Source organism: Pongo abelii, chromosome 23 (genome assembly GCF_028885655.2).
Source record: "Pongo abelii isolate AG06213 chromosome 23, NHGRI_mPonAbe1-v2.0_pri, whole genome shotgun sequence".
Classification (NCBI taxonomy): Eukaryota; Metazoa; Chordata; class Mammalia; order Primates; family Hominidae; genus Pongo; species Pongo abelii.
In genome coordinates, this window is record NC_085929.1 from 48,342,887 (window position 1) to 48,360,584 (window position 17,698).

At 46.6% G+C, this 17,698-nt stretch overlaps 1 protein-coding gene and 1 long non-coding RNA gene across 4 annotated transcripts in view; both read left to right on the top strand.

Annotated features, from left to right (window-relative positions):
- SREBF2 (sterol regulatory element binding transcription factor 2) overlaps positions 1–17,698 on the top strand; it is a 79,619-nt gene that overhangs the window by 45,688 nt on the left and 16,233 nt on the right. For all 3 annotated transcript variants that reach the window (XM_024239668.3, XM_054543523.2, XM_054543524.2), the window contains exons 5-11: positions 725–946; positions 2,259–2,373; positions 2,465–2,646; positions 4,134–4,326; positions 4,850–5,031; positions 7,629–7,905; positions 11,750–11,919. In XM_024239668.3, the coding sequence (XP_024095436.3) occupies positions 725–946; positions 2,259–2,373; positions 2,465–2,646; positions 4,134–4,326; positions 4,850–5,031; positions 7,629–7,905; positions 11,750–11,919 (1,341 nt within the window). The remainder of the gene's footprint in view (positions 1–724; positions 947–2,258; positions 2,374–2,464; positions 2,647–4,133; positions 4,327–4,849; positions 5,032–7,628; positions 7,906–11,749; positions 11,920–17,698) is intronic.
- On the top strand, positions 11,926–16,589 carry LOC129052676 (uncharacterized). The gene is made up of 2 exons (XR_008517787.2): positions 11,926–13,175; positions 13,290–16,589. It is a non-coding gene; the product is annotated as an uncharacterized LOC129052676 (long non-coding RNA).

Sequence of the window (17,698 nt, forward strand, 5' to 3'; positions counted from 1 at the left end):
TGTAATCCCAGCTACTTGGGAGGCTGCGGCAGCAGAATCACTTGAAGCTGGGAGGCAGAGTTTGTGGTGAGCCGAGATCACACCATTGCATTCCAGCCTGGGCAACAAGAGTGAAACTCTGTCTCAAAAAAATAAAATAAAATAAAATAAAGTTAGAAAAAATAAGAGGAGAAAACAGAGATGAAGAATAAAAAGGGGAGACCTCCATGGTTGGCCTATTTACTTAATCAAATGGCTCTTATTGAGAGTGTCGCTTCTGCCCTTGAGCTTTTTGATGGCAAAATTGTATAAAGAAATGCAGTAATTTGCTTAATTGTCATTTGAGAGGAAAAAATGTGTCATACACTAGGAGAAAGTTTTCTCTGGTGCCAACTCGTGGTTCACCATGTACAACTTTAGAAGTGGTTAACAGTTTGACAGCAAAGCAGAAATCATATGACTTGTTTCTGGCATACCTAGATCAAAACTTAAAACATATTTAGCCATGTTAATCCTCTTGTGGTGTAGTTTATCAGCAGTGATTCTTGAAGGGAGGTAGTAACCAAGGTGCCGTGGCTCCTGAGGCTTCTTGGGGCCTGATTTGATTAATCCAGGAAGAGTCTCAGACCTTATGAAGTACTGCCAGGTCTGGCAACACTTGGCCAGAGCGGGCAGGTCTGTGTTGACATTGCTTTATGCAGGCTAACAAAGGGATCATTCTGCTGTGTACCTGTGCCTATTCTAGACCCTGGTGGGCAGCAGTGGGACCATTCTGACCACAATGCCTGTAATGATGGGGCAAGAGAAAGTGCCCATTAAGCAGGTACCTGGGGGAGTCAAGCAGCTTGAGCCCCCCAAAGAAGGAGAAAGGCGGACAACCCACAATATCATTGAGAAACGATATCGCTCCTCCATCAATGACAAAATCATCGAATTGAAAGACCTGGTCATGGGGACAGACGCCAAGGTGGGTGCCAAGCAAAATCGTGTTTTATGTTCCACCATCTCCCCTCTACCTGTTTTTGCCTCAGGAGCTTAGAGAAGTCCCAGGCTCAAGGTAAGTGTGAATACAAGACCGAGTTAGAGGTGCTTTTTTATTAAAGCATCTTGGTGTCATGTCAAGATTATAAAATATTAAAAAACATAAGTGACTGGTGAGGGTTGATAAGGCAGTGACACACTGAGACCTTTGACTCCTTCGGCTGTGCTCTGCAGTGATGGGGACTCCACTGTCTGATGCAGAGAAAGATGCCTGCCACTCCGTAGTTCCAGGACTGTGTGTACTTTGGAGTCAGCTGATGGCATAGTTTTAGCTGTGTTTAGGGGTTACCTTTTAGGGAAAAGAAAGAAAAAAGAGGTTGAGTCTTTGGCCAGCAGCAAATAGAGGAAATTGATTTTCCAAATGTTTCTGGTGTTTCAGTGAATGTGTCTTTGGAAAGTAGGAGATTTTATTTTTAAAACCTATCTATGTTTAAACCCTATTTTGAAAGAAAATTTCATTTTCCTTGCCTACAAATCTGAAAGGTGTACATCCTAAGTAAAAATCTATGCCTTAAGATAACTGTCCAGGCTAGGCATTGTGGCTTATGCCTGTAATCCCAGCACTTTGGGAGGCTGAGGCAGGTGGAGTTCGAGGCCAGGAGTTCAAGACCAGCCTGGCCAACATGGTGAAACCCCGTCTCTACTAAAAATACAAAAAATTAGCCGGGCGTGCTGGCAGGCGCCTGTAATCCCAGCTACTTGGGAGGCTGAGGCAGGAGAATTGTTTGAACCTGGGAGGCGGAGGAGGTTGCAGTGATCTGAGATCGCGCCATTGCACTCCAGCCTGGGCAACAAGAGTGAAACTCTGTCTTGGAAAAAAGAAAAAAAAAGATAACTGTCCAACAATGCTGTGGTTGTTTTTTCATTTGTTTTCCTTAAAGTTTGTTATGGTGCTAGGATTATTATAAGAAGTAGGAACAATAGCTAATATTTATTGAGTGTCAACTATTTGCCAGGCTCAGGGCTAAGCCCTTTACACTCATTATCTCATTTAGCCCTGCTGCAAGCCTGTGATTCACGCGCTTTCATTATCTCTGTGTTAATGAGGAGGAAAGTGAGGTTCAGAGGTATGGAATAACTTCTCCCGAGTGGCACAGCTAATCATTGGGAGGACCAGCATCTGAGCTTGGTTTCTCCTCTCACAGAGCCATGCTCTCATCCCAAGTGCTAGGGCTCTGCTCTTTTCACCCTGTAGCCTGCACTGGTCTCACTGTGTTTTCACTCATCTTCCTACCCAGATGCACAAGTCTGGCGTTCTGAGGAAGGCCATTGATTACATCAAATACTTGCAGCAGGTCAATCATAAACTGCGCCAGGAGAACATGGTGCTGAAGCTGGCAAATCAAAAGAACAGTAAGTGTACTGAGAAAAGGGTTGTCAGCCATGGCCCAGGTGGGGCTTTGTAAAAGCAGATCATTTTCACCAGGTGGGGTTTTCTTTGCAGAGCTTCTAAAGGGCATCGACCTAGGCAGTCTGGTGGACAATGAGGTGGACCTGAAGATTGAGGACTTTAATCAGAATGTCCTTCTGATGTCCCCCCCAGCCTCTGACTCAGGGTCCCAGGCTGGCTTCTCTCCCTACTCCATTGACTCTGAGCCAGGAAGCCCTCTGTTGGATGATGCAAAGGTACAGACTTTTGAAATCTCCTGAACCCTGGAATCTTTCCCATTTCCCCTAAGAAAGTAGCTGGGAGGTCACAGTTATGAGGCCAGGCCGCATGTTCAGAGGGCCTAGCCTGGAGAAAAACAGGAATTCTGTGAAATTAGCCAGGTCCTGGAGAATAAAGAAAGAGAAAACTGACTCTGGGGGGAAAACAGTCCCTCAGGTTTAACTGGCCTTGCTGATAGGCCCCGTCAGAGAGGAATGAGTGCCAGATCCAGAACGAGAATGCGGAGTAGCTGTTGTGGAGGCGTTGGGAACTGCTGGAGGCACCTCATTGCTTCACTCTGCCTTTAATGGGCCTGGCAAGACCACTTTGGGAGGCTGATCAGTTGGTTTAGGATGAGGCTGCCTCTGGGTCCTCTTTTCAGAAATGATTACAATTTGCAGTCTAACAGATAACATTTTACCTATGGGCCTTTAATCGTCAAAGCCCCTGGCAATGGTAGTTTAATGGAATTACTTAAGAGACGCTCTGAGCCTAATGATCTTCCTGGGAACCTGTAGAGACCACTGGGTTCTGTACTGTATTTTGACTTCAGCAGTTTCTGACTCTGAAAGCACAAAGTTCCCTTCTAGTGTTTGTTTTTGACTAAGCTGTTTATTGTATCATACTTAATTTTACTAAGGAAGCTCCGTTTTTGAAATATTCTTATAAATGTGGTTCTGTTTGGCAACAACAGGCTGTTTGACGTATAAATTGAATTAGCTCGGCTTCTGAGTCATCAGAAGAAAATTTAATGGTTTTAAAATATTGAAAAGAAATGACATGCTATATACACATTGGGGTGCAGGGGAGATCTGGCTCCAGCCTTCCTGCCGTAAAATGGAGAGTGGGGTGGATATAGACAATGGTACGGGTTTAGAACAGGTAAAATCCTTTGGCTAGATTCACACTAAATACGGTCTTTGATCAACTTTATTGAGGTATAATTTAAATGCAATAAAATATACCTACTTTAAAAGTACAGTACCAAGAGTTTTAACATAATGTACAGTGCTATGTAACTGTCACTATAATCAAGATAATAGAACATTTCCATCACCCCAAAAAGCTCTTTTATACACCTTTGCAGGTAGTTTCCCACATCCCTCTCCAGCCTCAGACAATGACTGATTCATTGGCTTCCTGTTACTTTAGATTCGTTTTGCCTGTTCTGGAATTATACAGAAACAGAATCATACAGTGTGTTCTCTTTTGTGGTAGAGTTCTATTTTAAAAGAAAATCTCTTCTACCTTTGTTCTTTTGAACATGTACTTTTCTCAGTTAGCAAGCAGGTGAATGTGCCAATGTTGGTGAATTATAGGCTTCTCAGTTCCCATCTGGCCTTAGTCCTGAGTTAATAGACTTGAATTTAAACCTCATAACCATTTCTCAATAGATATATGTATTTATAAAGTGCTGTAAAAACCTATGCAGTATTTATTCCAACCTCGAGGCCTTGTTTTGAAGGTCAAAGATGAGCCAGACTCTCCTCCTGTGGCGCTGGGCATGGTAGACCGCTCACGGATTCTTCTGTGTGTCCTCACCTTCCTGTACCTCTCCTTTAACCCCCTGACTTCCCTGCTGCAGTGGGGAGGGGCCCACGACTCTGACCAGCACCCACACTCAGGCTCTGGCCGCAGTGTCCTGTCATTCGAGTCAGGTAGGTGGAGGCCCCTTGCACCACCTGGGCATGGCTGGACCACTATGGCAGGAGAAGGACCCTGTGTACAAACTTCTTGGCTTGGCTACCAGGTCCCAAAGGGCTTTTATAGTGGGCCCCCACCTGCTTGCTTCTGATAGGGACTGGCATAAGTTCCATTTTGGAAGTAACAAGGCAAGCCCAAGTTCAGTCACAATGAGCAAAACAAATCAGAGACCCACACTACTCTAAATACCCTGGGGTGGAGGGGTGGTACCTATTTGAAGGAGGATATCGTGTTTTTTATCTGAGGTTGCAAAACCAATGCGTTAACCCTTTCAAGCTAATAAAGATTTTTGTGGCACTCAGCTCCATAATGACAAGGGCTACAGTCATTAGCCCTGTTTAGATTATAGAATTATTTGCCGTTTCTTCTGAAAATGAGGTAGAAGGCTCTTTCCTGTGATAGTGCTGGGGTCTGTCAGGTGCCTGGCTGCTCCGCAAGGCCTTTCCTGGCAGACTCTGCTGAGACACTCCTTCTTAGGTTCTGGGGGCTGGTTTGACTGGATGATGCCTACTCTTCTCTTATGGCTGGTAAATGGTGTGATTGTCCTGAGCGTCTTTGTGAAGCTGCTGGTTCATGGGGAGCCAGTGATCCGGCCACACTCGCGCTCCTCGGTCACCTTCTGGAGGCACCGGAAACAGGCAGACCTGGATCTCGCCAGAGTGAGTTCTGTGTCCGCCCTTCGCCATCCTCTCCCAGACTTGACCAATAATTCAGCAACTCGTGTCGAAGAAAGTCCTACGATAGATGCTTGTGGTAACTGAGAGGAAAAAGGGACCCTGCTGCTGAACAGTCACAGGGCAGTGGAGTGGGCGCCTCTGCATAGATAATTAATTCCAGGGACACAAGATGATCTGTCTCCGGTATGACAGAGGAATAATGAAGTCGAGTTCTGAGGGAGGGGTTCTAGGGCTTGAGCGGGGCTGCCAAGAGCAGGAAGGAAGGGCAGGGATGACAGAAGGACCTTCCAACCTGAAGGCATGAATAGACAGGCTGTTTGGAGACGGGCAGGTTCCAGGGTGTGTTGAGTGTAGGGTATGTCAGAGAGAGTTGAAGGCAAAGGCTGGTAGTGTGTCTGGGCCCAAATTGGAGAGGGCTTTCACTAGGAACTGATTTGGGGCTTTATTCCCAATTCTCTATAGAACCAGGAAAGGTTTTTGAGCAGGAAAACTAGCTGAAAGTTTTCATTTGAAATCAACAGGGAGTTTACGGAAAAAATTCTGGGGCAACTCACAGCATTGAGGAAGAGTTAAACATCCACATTTCAAGAGGAACAAGAACCAGAACACTCCTCAGCAGCAGTGAGCCATGGGCCTGCCCTCCCCACCTCTGCAAGCTGCAGGGCCATTAGTGAAAATCTGATTGGCCATCGTGGATCTGTCAGCCTTGCTGGGGCTATGGGTCTCAGAATATAGATGTGATTTTGAGATGCCTGTTCCTTGAGCATAACATCCCAAGATGTATATCCTAGAGGCAGGTTCAGGTGTGTGTTTTACAAGCATCATTCTGGTGGCTGTGAAGGATAGGTAGGAGGGAGATGTGAAATGCATGGAACATGGAAACAAGTTAGGGTGCTCTTTTTTAAGCAAAGACAAAGTATCACTGTGTTGCTTGGCTGGTCCCGAACTCTTAGGCTCAAGTGATTTTTTCACCTTGACGTCCCAAAGTGTTAGGATTACAGGCATGAGCCACCACGCTTGGCTGAGTCAGGGGGCTCTATGACATAGACTGAGTAAAAGATGATGGTAAGGACCTGGAATTAAAAGGAAAGGTTTGAACTGAATAAGTATTTGAAGTGTAATATTTGGAAGGGAAGTGATTAGTGACATTGACTCAAGGATAAGAGAGGCTCCAAGATGGAGTGGACTTCATCTATAGGCCATGTTGCCTGGAAAAGCTGGAAGAGGCCCCTGTAGAGTGAGCAGCGATTGAGAGGCAGGCCATGGGGACTGAGCGGGGGCGGGGCCAGAGTGTTTGGGAGGCATGTCTGTCAGCAGAGTGTTCTTAGGGAGAATTGGACTGGGGAGTCAGGAGGGGTAAGAGCCAAAGACTGGGACTTGGGAGTAGCCCACCTTTGAGGGAAAGGCAGGGGAGGAGCCAGGGAACACCTGCCTCCTTTGGAATCTGCAAGTGCAGGTCCTTCTGGCTGAAAAGATGGAGGCACCTTAGAGACTGTTGCTGTGAGGACATCTTTTCTTTTCCTTTGTCCAGTCCTGTAATGATGTGGGAAACAAAGCACAGATAGTGTACCAGCTGCCCAATAGAGGAAAATAGGAGAATTTACTTTCATTTCTCAAGACTATATAACCTGTCTTCTAGTCTCCAGCAGTGAGAGAGAGAAAGCGAGCGGTCTCCAGTACAGTGCCGTAGACTCTCCATTAGACCCTCTCAGGTTGACAAAGATTAGTTCATCTGAATCCTAGAGTAGGGTAGTTTAGCTGTGAGTTTGCCTAAAACCATGGTTCTCAAACTTCAGCAGGCATGAAGCCGGGTGCTGTGGCTCACACGGAGGTGGGGGGATTCCTTGAGCCCAGGAGTTCAAGACCAGCCCGGGCAACATAGCAAAACCCCCATCTCTAAAAATGAAAAGAAACACTTTAGCAGACATGGCATGAGAACCACCTAGAGGGCTGCAATACCAGAGGTTCTGATTCAGTAGCCCTGGGGTAAGGTCCAAGTGCTTGCATTTCTAACAAGCTCCTAAGAGCTGATGCTACTGGCCTCTGGGGGCCGCACTTTGAGACCCTGAAAGCCTAAAGGATCATGCAGTTCATCTAAATCTGTGTCACCATCTTATGTCTAAAAGCTACTGCTGGCCGGGCATGGTGGCTCACGCCTGTAATCCCAACACTTTGGAAGGCCAAGGCAGGTAGATCACTTGAGGTCAGGAGTTGGAGATCAGCCTGACCAACATGGTGAAACCCTGTCTCTACTAAAAATACAAAAAAAAAAAAAAAGAAGTGCTACTCTGAGGGAACTCTGACCAGCATTTGCTCAAAGAAAGAATGCACTCAGTACAATCTCAATCGAGTAAAAAGTCTGTAAGGAAATACCTCAGAATGTCAGCAGGGATTCTTCCTGGGGGATGAGATTATAGGTGGTTTTGTTTTACTTTCTTGTAGCTTTCTGAAGTTTCCCTCGTTTTTATGAGTATGCACTAATTCCTCTGATAATTGGGGGCGGGGGGAGTAGAAGTCTATATCAAAACAAAAAGCCGGAGCAAGGCCAGTGACCATTAACACCTCTTGATACTTTGTAGGGAGATTTTGCAGCTGCTGCCGCCAACCTACAAACCTGCCTGGCAGTTTTGGGCCGGGCACTGCCCACTTCCCGCCTGGACCTGGCCTGCAGCCTCTCCTGGAACGTGATCCGCTACAGCCTGCAGAAGCTACACCTGGTGCGCTGGCTGCTCAAGAAAGTCTTCCAGTGCCGGCGGGCCACGCCAGCCACTGAGGCGGGCTTTGAAGATGAAGCTAAGACCAGCGCCCGGGATGCGGCTCTGGCCTATCACCGGCTGCACCAGCTGCACATCACAGGTGAGGGGGCAGCTGCTGCTGCCTGGCTTGCTGCAAGGCATCTCATGCTACCTCTTCTCCTTAGCTTGATTTGCCAGTTCTGTACCCTAGCTGAAGTCCCTTTAATGCTGCTCTTTTAGAGTGGCTAGACCAAGCTTCTACCTGTTTCCACAGCTGTAAGGATGGCTCTTTGCTTTAGCTCATCAGTTCTCAGATGCACATGTTTTCACAATAACATCACTATACTCAGGATGTGTCCTATAAACAGTGGCACATTGTAGATAAGTTGGCAGTGTTTTTCTTTAGTGATACTTAAATTAATGGTGAGACTTAAAATTGCTGACATCTTAGAGTCAATGAAATATGATCATTTATTTCATTCAGTAAACTCCTGCTTATAACAGGCAGAGAGGTCAGCAAATGAATGACAGTTCAGTGTGAGTATGTTAGACTTAGCAGAAGGAACATGTTTTCGTTGGGAGGGAGTGGGTACCTGTTTGGACGGTTTCAAGAAAGGCTTTCTGGGGAAGTAGAGTCTTGGCTTTGCATGGAAGGATGCATAGAGGTCACCAGCTCTGCAGGAGATGAGCCTCTGGGCAGAGGGATGTTCCCAAGGAGGAGCCCCACCTGGGGTGGCTCTTGAGAATAAGCCTTCAGTGGTCCTAGAAGGAGCCAGGGCACAAAGGCAGTACTCAGACCATGAAGGATTTGGATGCCAGGCTGGGGATCTTGTAGTGTATCAGTAGAATTCAGTGAAGAGCGTTAGGAAAATAGTGATCAGATTTGTGCTTCTCAAGTTTAGAAGAGTCAGGCTGGGCATGGTAGCTGGCTCACACCTGTAGTCCCAGCACTTCGGGAGACCGAGGCAGGAGGATCACTTGCGCTCAAGAGTTCGAGCCCATCCTGCACAACGTGGCAAAACCTCATTTCTACAAAAAATACAAAAATTAGCCAGGCATGGTGATGCACACCTGTAATCCCAGCTACCCAGGAGGCTGATGTGGGAGAATCACTGGAGCCTGGGAGATCAAGGCTCCAGTGAGCCAAGATTGCACCACAACACTCCAAAAAAAAAAAAAGTTTAGAAGATTCACTCTATGGCAGATAAGGAGTGGATCTCAGAGGATCAAGGCTAGAGCTAGAGAGGCCAAATAGAAGCTGATGCAGATTGAAGATGAGTGATGCTGAAAGGACAGATGAGAGGAAATTAGAAGGTGGAATTGACTGGACTGGGGACTCACTGGACTGATGGATGGGGACAGTAGTCGGCCGGACGGTTCCCTGGTTCTTCCTTGGGAGTTTGGGTGAGCGATGGTGCCACCAACAAAGGTAAAGAAAACAGAAGGAAGAGCAACTTTCCAGGGAAAAGGTGGTGAGTTCCCTTTTGGACACTTGCCTGTGAGATGTGGAGGTGAGCTAGCCATGCAGGATCTACAGCCCAAAGAAGACTGCAGGTGAGAGTGAAAAGCAAGGGAGCCTATGAGAGTAGATGTGGTGAAAAGGAGACCCTCAGGGCCATTGAGAAGAACACCCTCATATAAAGAACAGATAGGCCGTCGTGGTGGCTCACGCCTGTAATCCCAGCGCTTTGGGAGGCCAAGGCAGGTGGATCACCTGAGGTCAGGAGTTTGAGACCTGCCTGGCCAACATGGCAAAACCCTGTCTCTACTAAGAATACAAAAATTAGCCGGGTGTGGTGGCACATGCCTATAATCCCAGTTACTCGGGAGGCTAAGGCAGGAGAATCACTTGAACCCAGGAGGTGGAGGTTGCAGTGAGCCAAGATGGCACCACTGCATTCCAGCCTGGGCAACAGAGCAAAACTCCATCTCAAAAATAAAGGATAAAGGCTGGCACAGCAGTTCACATCTGTAATCTCAGAACTTTGGGAGGTCAAGGAAGGAAGGTCACTTGAGCCCAGGAGTTTCCCATCAGCCTGGGAAACACGGGGAGACTCCATCTCTACAAAAAAATTCAAAAAATTAGCTGGTTTTTGTGGTGTGCGCCTGTGGTTCCAGCTACTTGACAGGCCATGGTGGGAGGATCATGTGAGCCTGGGAGGTAGATCGAGGCCGCAGTGAGCTGTGATTGTGCCACTGCACATGCACGCAGAGATTGAACAGTTAGAGGATGAGGAGTCAGGGGCAGAGGCTGCCTGAGAGGAGCAGTTGGAGAGGTCTGAGGAGACACTGAGATGCTAAGTGTTGGAGGAGCAAGGGCAGAGAGTTGAGGAGGGGAGATTGTTGCTGGGACACCCAGTAAGATGACGGCCAGGAATAACAGTAGGATGTGGTAACTGGAAGGTGTTACATACCTTGGTGGCAGTAAGGAGCTTCAGCCAAAAGTGGAACAGAGCCAGGCAAGTGATGCAGGAGTGACCAGGAGATGAGACAGTGGGGCCATTGTGCAGCTTTAATATGTGGGCTCATGGTAGAATTTTAGCAGAAGGTCCCTATCTGCAAATTTGCCCCACTGTTATCTTGTCTGTTCCTCAGTGTGCCCTTGGGACAGAATAAGCCCATACTCAGGTCTCTGATGAGGCTGTGTCCTCCTTGCTGCCAAGTTCTGGAGAATTCCAGCTGAGAAGCTTTACATCACTCATTCCTTCCATACTCACTGGCATTCCCAGTGTGAGACACTGAGGGGACAGAGGTAACTACAGTATGGTTGCCACACTGCCCTCTCACCTCCCTCCCTGTGTCTCCTGCAGGAGGAACACCTGAGGCTAGTACAGAATGGAGTGTGGAGGCTGAGATCTCCTATGCTGATAAAAAGACAGGGAGGCAAAGCAGCCCAGGAGGGGGAACACGGGGCTGGATGAGCACGGGAAGCCTGGCTTTGCCACTGTCTGCACCTTGACATGGGCACTTCCTCCCCTGAGGCAAGGAGACTGCTTGCCCTTGTAGCGAGGACCAAAGCCGGCAACAGTATGAAAGCCTCACGAGAGCTGTGATGGGCCCCTGTGCCTGTGCAAGGATACTTTGTTCCCTGATTAGGGGATCAGCCCCAGATGGGCCACTGTGCATCTCTCATAGGGGAGGGTGTGGTAAGCCTTCCTGGCCTCCCACCCACTAACCCAACGTGTGTTCAGTTGTCCTTGCTCAGTTTATGTCACTTCCCCCTCAAACGGGTATGTGTTTGTGTATTGTGAAGGCGGGGTTTTTTTGGCTTTTTTGGGGGACAGAGTCTCGCTCTGTTGCCCAGGCTGGAGTGCAGTGGCGCGATCTTAGCTCACTGCAACCTCCGCGTCGCAGGCTCAAGCAATTCTGCCTCAGCCTTCCGAGTAGCTGCAATTACAGGCGTGTGCCACCACGTCCAGCCAATTTTTCTATTTTTAGTAGAGATGGGGTTTCACTGTGTTTGCCAGGCTGGTCTCGAACTCCTGGCCTCAAGTGATCCGCCGGCCTTGGCCTCCCAAAGTGCTGGGATTACAGGTGTGAGCCACTGGCACCCAGCCACATTGTGAAGGTTTTTTAATGAAAATAAATTCATATCAGTTCATCTAAAAAAAATTTCATTACCTCTGTTGAATGTTTGGAAACACACAGTGTGGCTGTGCTGACACTGTTTTGGGAAATGTTGCACTGTGCGCCTCTGAGTCCTATACAACAACCTGCAATCGTGACAGCTCTGGGTGCGACAGAACTGGGTGCCATGTTCCCAGCTACCCTGTGAGGTAGACAGGAACACACAGCCAGTACATCACAGAGCCTGGCATCCCATCCTGTGATCAGGCCTGTCTGATCACAGAGTTCACCTCGTTTCTGCCCTGGTTCCTCTCTTACTTTGATTGTGCTGGAGAGAGCAGGAAAAAGTTTGGTTTTGGGGCTCCATCAACGATAGTGTCTGTTTCTGCCCACCCTAGGGAAGCTTCCTGCAGGATCCGCCTGTTCCGATGTACACATGGCGTTGTGTGCCGTGAACCTGGCTGAATGTGCAGAGGAGAAGATCCCACCGAGCACACTGGTTGAGATCCATCTGACTGCTGCCATGGGGCTCAAGACCCGGTGTGGAGGCAAGCTGGGCTTCCTGGCCGTGAGTACCCTTTGGTTCCCTTCTGTAAACCTCCCCTGAGCACTTACCTAGCCAGGAGTTAAGATGCAGAAGCAGTTATGAGCCCCCTTCCCTGTCAGGTGCTGCCCACCTAGAGGGGTAGGCATGCTTTCAGCCGCTCATTTCACCAGGACTCCCAGCAACCGATAAAACAGACCAAAATTCCTCCCCTTGTGGCCTTAATACCATAAGCCTTGTAGGCAGGACATTTTGGTCCCCTGAGGTAATATGAAGACTGGTTCGGCAATAGCAGAGCTACTGTACTTGGGGGTTAATATGCAACTTTTCTGTTCTTCAAGTGGTCATAAAAATTCTTAGAATCCCCTGGTTATGTCTCCTGGTTCTTTTATTTACTCAGAAGGTATTTATTGGGCATCTTGTGTTGATCACAGCACTGTGAATCCAGAAATAAAAGCCGGTGCCTTTGCCAAGCTACAGAGTTAAAAGAAAAATGAAAAGAATAAAAGTAAAAGAAAACCTGTGCCTGTCTACAAGGAGCTCAAGTCAGACCAGGGCAGGGATTGTGGTTATCAAGCACCTCCCATATGCCTGGCTAGGAACCAGCCTTGGGAACTCTCAAATGGGTAATTCCCGGTCCTTGTTATCAGCTAGTTCACAACATGCTGACCTCAGGCTTTCTCTTACTCTAGCAGAAACAGGTACGTTTTACTGTGTCCCACTGTGGGTAGACTGCTGAATACATCAGGTATGTTCAAGCATTACCACATCTCTGTTTGTTTCCGTATCTCAGTAACAGCAGAGATGAGCTGAGAATGAATCAGAACGTGCCCTGTAGTGACACTGATATGTTTCCTGAGGTACATCACGATAGTCTAGGGGACAAAGGGCGCAGGGAAGCCCAGTGTACTCTTTATGTCTACAGTTGGTCTTAGCCAGAAGGCCGAGAAGTGATACTTTTTATGTCTTACCTCTGTTTCTGGTGACCACAGATAAGAGATTCATCCCTTGATTCACTCATTCAGCAAATATGACTGAGCACCCTCTCTAAGCAGGACATTTGCCTTGTCCTCAGGGAGCATAGTTGGCAAGGAATCTAGACAGCAGCCCTTCTTGAGCTTGACATTGATCTTCTCATGAGGAGTGAACCCCATCCTCACTTGTGGGCTAGACGACCTGGGAGTCCACAGACAATGAAGACACATCATTTTTCCTATTCATTTCAACCTTCCCTCGACAAATCTTCCTGGGACCAGGTCTTCAGGACAGTGTGAGCTAGGGTGAGCTCCTCAGCTGGTCTTGGGGGAAGTCAGGGTGGGCTTTCTGGAAAAGGTGAATCTAGGCTGACAGCAGGAGCCATTGATGAGATCTCTCTCCTTTTCGGTTTATTGAAGTGCTCTGGGCTGATGTCATTACATTTGTAACTTCCATGCCCCCCAAAAATGTTTTGAAGACATTCGTTTTATCAAAATACAACATACATGCAGAAAAATGCCCACATTTTAACTTATGGCTTGAAGTGAAGTCACCCACGCAACACCCACCCACATCAAGAAGTAGAACATTCCCAGCACCCCCAGAAGCCTTCTTGAGGCCTTCCCTGCTCTTCCTGCCCCAACTAAGGTAACCACTTTTCTGAATTTTGTCACTGGAGTTTAATCTGCCTATTGTTCATCATTTCAGTAAACTTATCAAAGTACATGCTTAGAAGTCTGGCTGGGAAGGCCGGGCACGGTGGCTCACCCCTGTAATCCCAGCACTTTGGGAGGCCGAGGCGAGCAAATCACCTGAGGTCAGGAGTTCAAGACCAGCCTGACCAATATGATGAAACCCTGTCTCTACTAAAAATACAAAAATTAGCCAGGCGTGGTGGCATGTGCCTGTAATCTCAGCTACTTGGGAGGCTGAGACAGGAGAATCGCTTGAACCCAGGAGGTGGAGGTTGCATTGAGCGGAGATCGCGCCATTGCACTCCAGCCTGGGCAACAGAGCGAGACTCCATCTCACAATAAATACATACATACATACAAACAAAAATTAGCCAGACGTGTTGGTGCACACCTGTAATCCCAGCTACTTGGGAGGCTAAGGCAGGAGAATCGCCTGAACCTGGGAAGAGGAGGTTGTAATGAGCCAAGATTGTACCACTGCACTCCAGCCTGGGTGACAGAGTGAGTGAGACTCCGTCTCAAGAAAAAAAAAAAAAGATTACAATATGCATGTCAAAAAGTATACAAATCATAAATATACAGTTCAGTGACTCCACAGAGTAAACACACCCTTATAGCCAGCAGACAGATCAAAGTACAGAACCAAGACCTCAGAAACTTCTCTTGGGCCCTTTGCAATCACTAACCTGCCCCTTCCCCCAAGCCTTCCAGCCTTCCAAGGGTAACTACCATCCTAGTCACCTCAGATGCTTTGCCTCTGTTTAAACTATATTAATATAAGGAGAGTCTGGCAGTATACACTGTTTTGTGTCTGACTTATTTTGCTCAATATCATGTGTAAGAATCATTTATGTTGTTATGTAGAATTATAAATTGTTCGTTCTCATATTTATAGTGTTCCATTGTATGACTAGATTATTGCAGATGAACTTTTTAGTTGCTTTCTGGCTTTGGTTATTATGAAGGGTGCTGCTGTGAACCTCCTTGTACACACACCTTTCAGGAAACGTGACTGCATTTTTAGGAATGGCATTGCTGGGTCAAAGGTTGTGCGTATTTCCAAATTGTTGGCCATTCTCCACTCCATCAGCAGTGAACAAGACTTCCAGTTCTACATCCTTACCGAATACATATAATGTCAATTTTTTTAAGCCCTTCTAGTGTATCTCATTGTAGTTTTCATTTGTACTTCCCAGGTGATTAATGAGATTGAGCACCTCTTCTTACATTTATTGGCAATTTGGATAGTCTGTTTGGTTACATTCAATTCAAGTCTTACCTCTTTTTCATTTGGAGTATCTGTCGTCTCATTGATTAAAGGAATTCTTTATTCTGGAGATGACCCCTTTATTGGATATTTGCTTTTCAGATACCTTCTCCCACTCTGTGGCTTGCGTATTCTCTCTTAATGGTGTCTAGTGAGAGCACAAGCTCTTAATTTCAGTGAAATCCAGATTATTAGTCTTTTCCTTTACAGTTAGACATTTTAAGTCCTGTTCAATAAATCTTTGTCCTACCTGAACGTCATGAAGATATTCTCCTATGTTATCTGCTAGAAGCTTTATTTTTTACTCTTTACACATACGTACCTAATCCACCTGGAATTAATTTTTATAAGAGTTGGAGGTAGGAGTGCAAGATCTGTTTTTCTCCATAAGGATATCTACCTGACGCAGAACCTGTTATTTTAAAAACTGTCCTTCCCCTGCTGCACCAAGTGGCACCTTTTTTTCATAAATCAAGGATCCGTGTACAGTGGGTCTGCCTCCAGATCTGCCAGTCTGTTCCACTGCACCACCACCACCCAACCCTAACGGCTGAGTTTTCTCTTACATCTTGATTTCTGGAAGTGTTGGTCTTCCAGATTTAGTGACTAACGATGAATCTTGGGTGTTTCTTTGTAGCCTCTTCATTCTACAGAGGTACTTGGTGCTGCTGATGGACATTTGGGTTGTTTCCAGGATTTGCCGTTATAAAACAGTGCTTTAGGGAACATTTTTGTCCATTGTCTTCATGCACCTCTATAAGAGTTTCCTCAGACCAAATCTGTAGAGATGGTGATGCTGTGTCAAAGGATATAAATATTTGAAACTTAATAGTATTACCAAATTTGCATATTCAGTAAGATGGAAAAAGGAGAACTGTCATCTTTAAAGTAACTGCTCTTCTCTGTTTACTTCTCTTGAGAGGATAAAGAGACTCAGTATTTTCTTATAAAGGAAGAAGCTTTGAATTTGGTGAGATATATTTAGCTACAAATGAGCCAGGTGTTGGGGGCAAGTGGAGGGCTGGCCTCTGTGGAAATGGTTTATACTAGAGGTTCCCAAACTTGCTCAACTCATGACTCAAGATTCCCAAACTTTCTCTACTCACTATGTCTCAGTAAATTTTTCATGGCATCCCTTAGCCAAAAGAAATACCTAACGGTTCTGGTTTTCGTTTTTTGAAACAGTGTCTTGCTCTGCTGCCCAGGCTGAAGTGCAGTGGTGCAATCACGGCACACTGTAGCCTCATCCTCTCTGGGCTCAAGTGATCATCCCACCTCACCCTCCCGAGTAGCTGGGACTGCAGGTATACACCACCACACCGAGCTTATTTTTGTATTTTTTTTTGTAGAGTCAGGGTTTCGCTATGTTGCTCAGGCTAGTCTCGAACTCCTGGGCTTAAGCGATCTGCCCACCTCAGCCTCTCAAAGTGCTGGGATTATAGGCATGCACCACCGCGCCTGGCCTCTGTTAAGTAGTTAAGTTTGAACATCCTAATAGGTATTTAAATTGTCTTAACAGCTTAGTGGTCATTTGAAAAAATCATATATGAAGTTGAAAGGAGAAATAATATTTTTTGCTAGGAGTGGTAGCACACACCTGTGGTCCCAGCTCCTCAGGAGACTGAGGTAGGAGAATCTCTTGAAACCACGAGTTTGAGGCTGCAGTTAGCTATGGTCACACCTGTGAATAGAGCCACTCCACTCCAGCCTGGGCATCATAGTGAGACCATGTCTCTATTAAAAAAAAAAAAAGAGGCTGGGCACGGTGGCTCACACCTGTAATCCCAGCACTTCAGGAGGCTGAGGCGGGTGGATCACCTAAGGTCAGGAGTTTGAGACCAGCCTGGCCAACATGATGAAACTCCATGTCTACTAAAAATACAAAAATTAGCCAGGGATGGTAGCACGCACCTGTAATCCCAGCTACTCGGAAGGCTGAGACAGAATCGCTTGAACCCAGGAGGCAGAGGTTGCAGTGAGCCGAGATCGTGCCACTGCACTCCAGCCTGGGTGACAGAGCAAGACTCTGTCTCAAAAGGAAAAAAGAGAGAGAATATTTTGGATTCTTAATAATTTCTTAGAAATCATGGTTATTAAGAATCCAAAATATTCTTTTATTTATTTATTTATTTTTGAGATACAGTCTCACTCTGTTGCCCAGGCTGGAGTGAAGTGGCTCTTCACAAGCATGATCTCACTATGTTTCTTACCAATACATGAACCTGTCAAGCACTGCACACCTCAAACTTTGGAATCAGACTAGCAACCATCACTCTCTCTTTTCCACATTGATTTTTCACACAGTACTATGACAGATATCACATCTCCAAAGGAAGCTAGTGTGATCTCAATGCTGAGGCTGCAGGCTCTCCCCATCTAGTCACTTATAGTGCCCAGCTGATGTTGAGCATCACTGTTTTCCTCGAAAGTTTAAAATAGCCAATGTCTCCCTTGATCACTTGCTGTGGCACCTCAGACTGCCTTGGCACACGATTTGAGAGCCATGGGGTTAGACCGATGTTGGGGGACACAACCTGGGGTTGGGACTGGCCCAGGGGTACTGAGTGGCTCTTAGGATCTAAACAGTTGTGGGGTTCTTGCCACAGCCTCTTTCACATCAGGCAATTAGCAGATGAGTTACAGGGGGAGGCTCCTAGGCCCCAGTTGGGGAGGATTCTGGCGTCTATAAAATTTAAGAAAACTTTAAAAAAAAAAATTTTTTTTTTCTTTTGGCCTGGGATTACAGGCCAAGCCACCAGCGTGGCCAAGATGGTGAAACCCTGTCTCTACTAAAAATACAAAAATTAGCTGGATGCGGTGGCAGGCGCCTATAATCCCAGCTACTTAGGAGGCTGAGGCAGGAGAA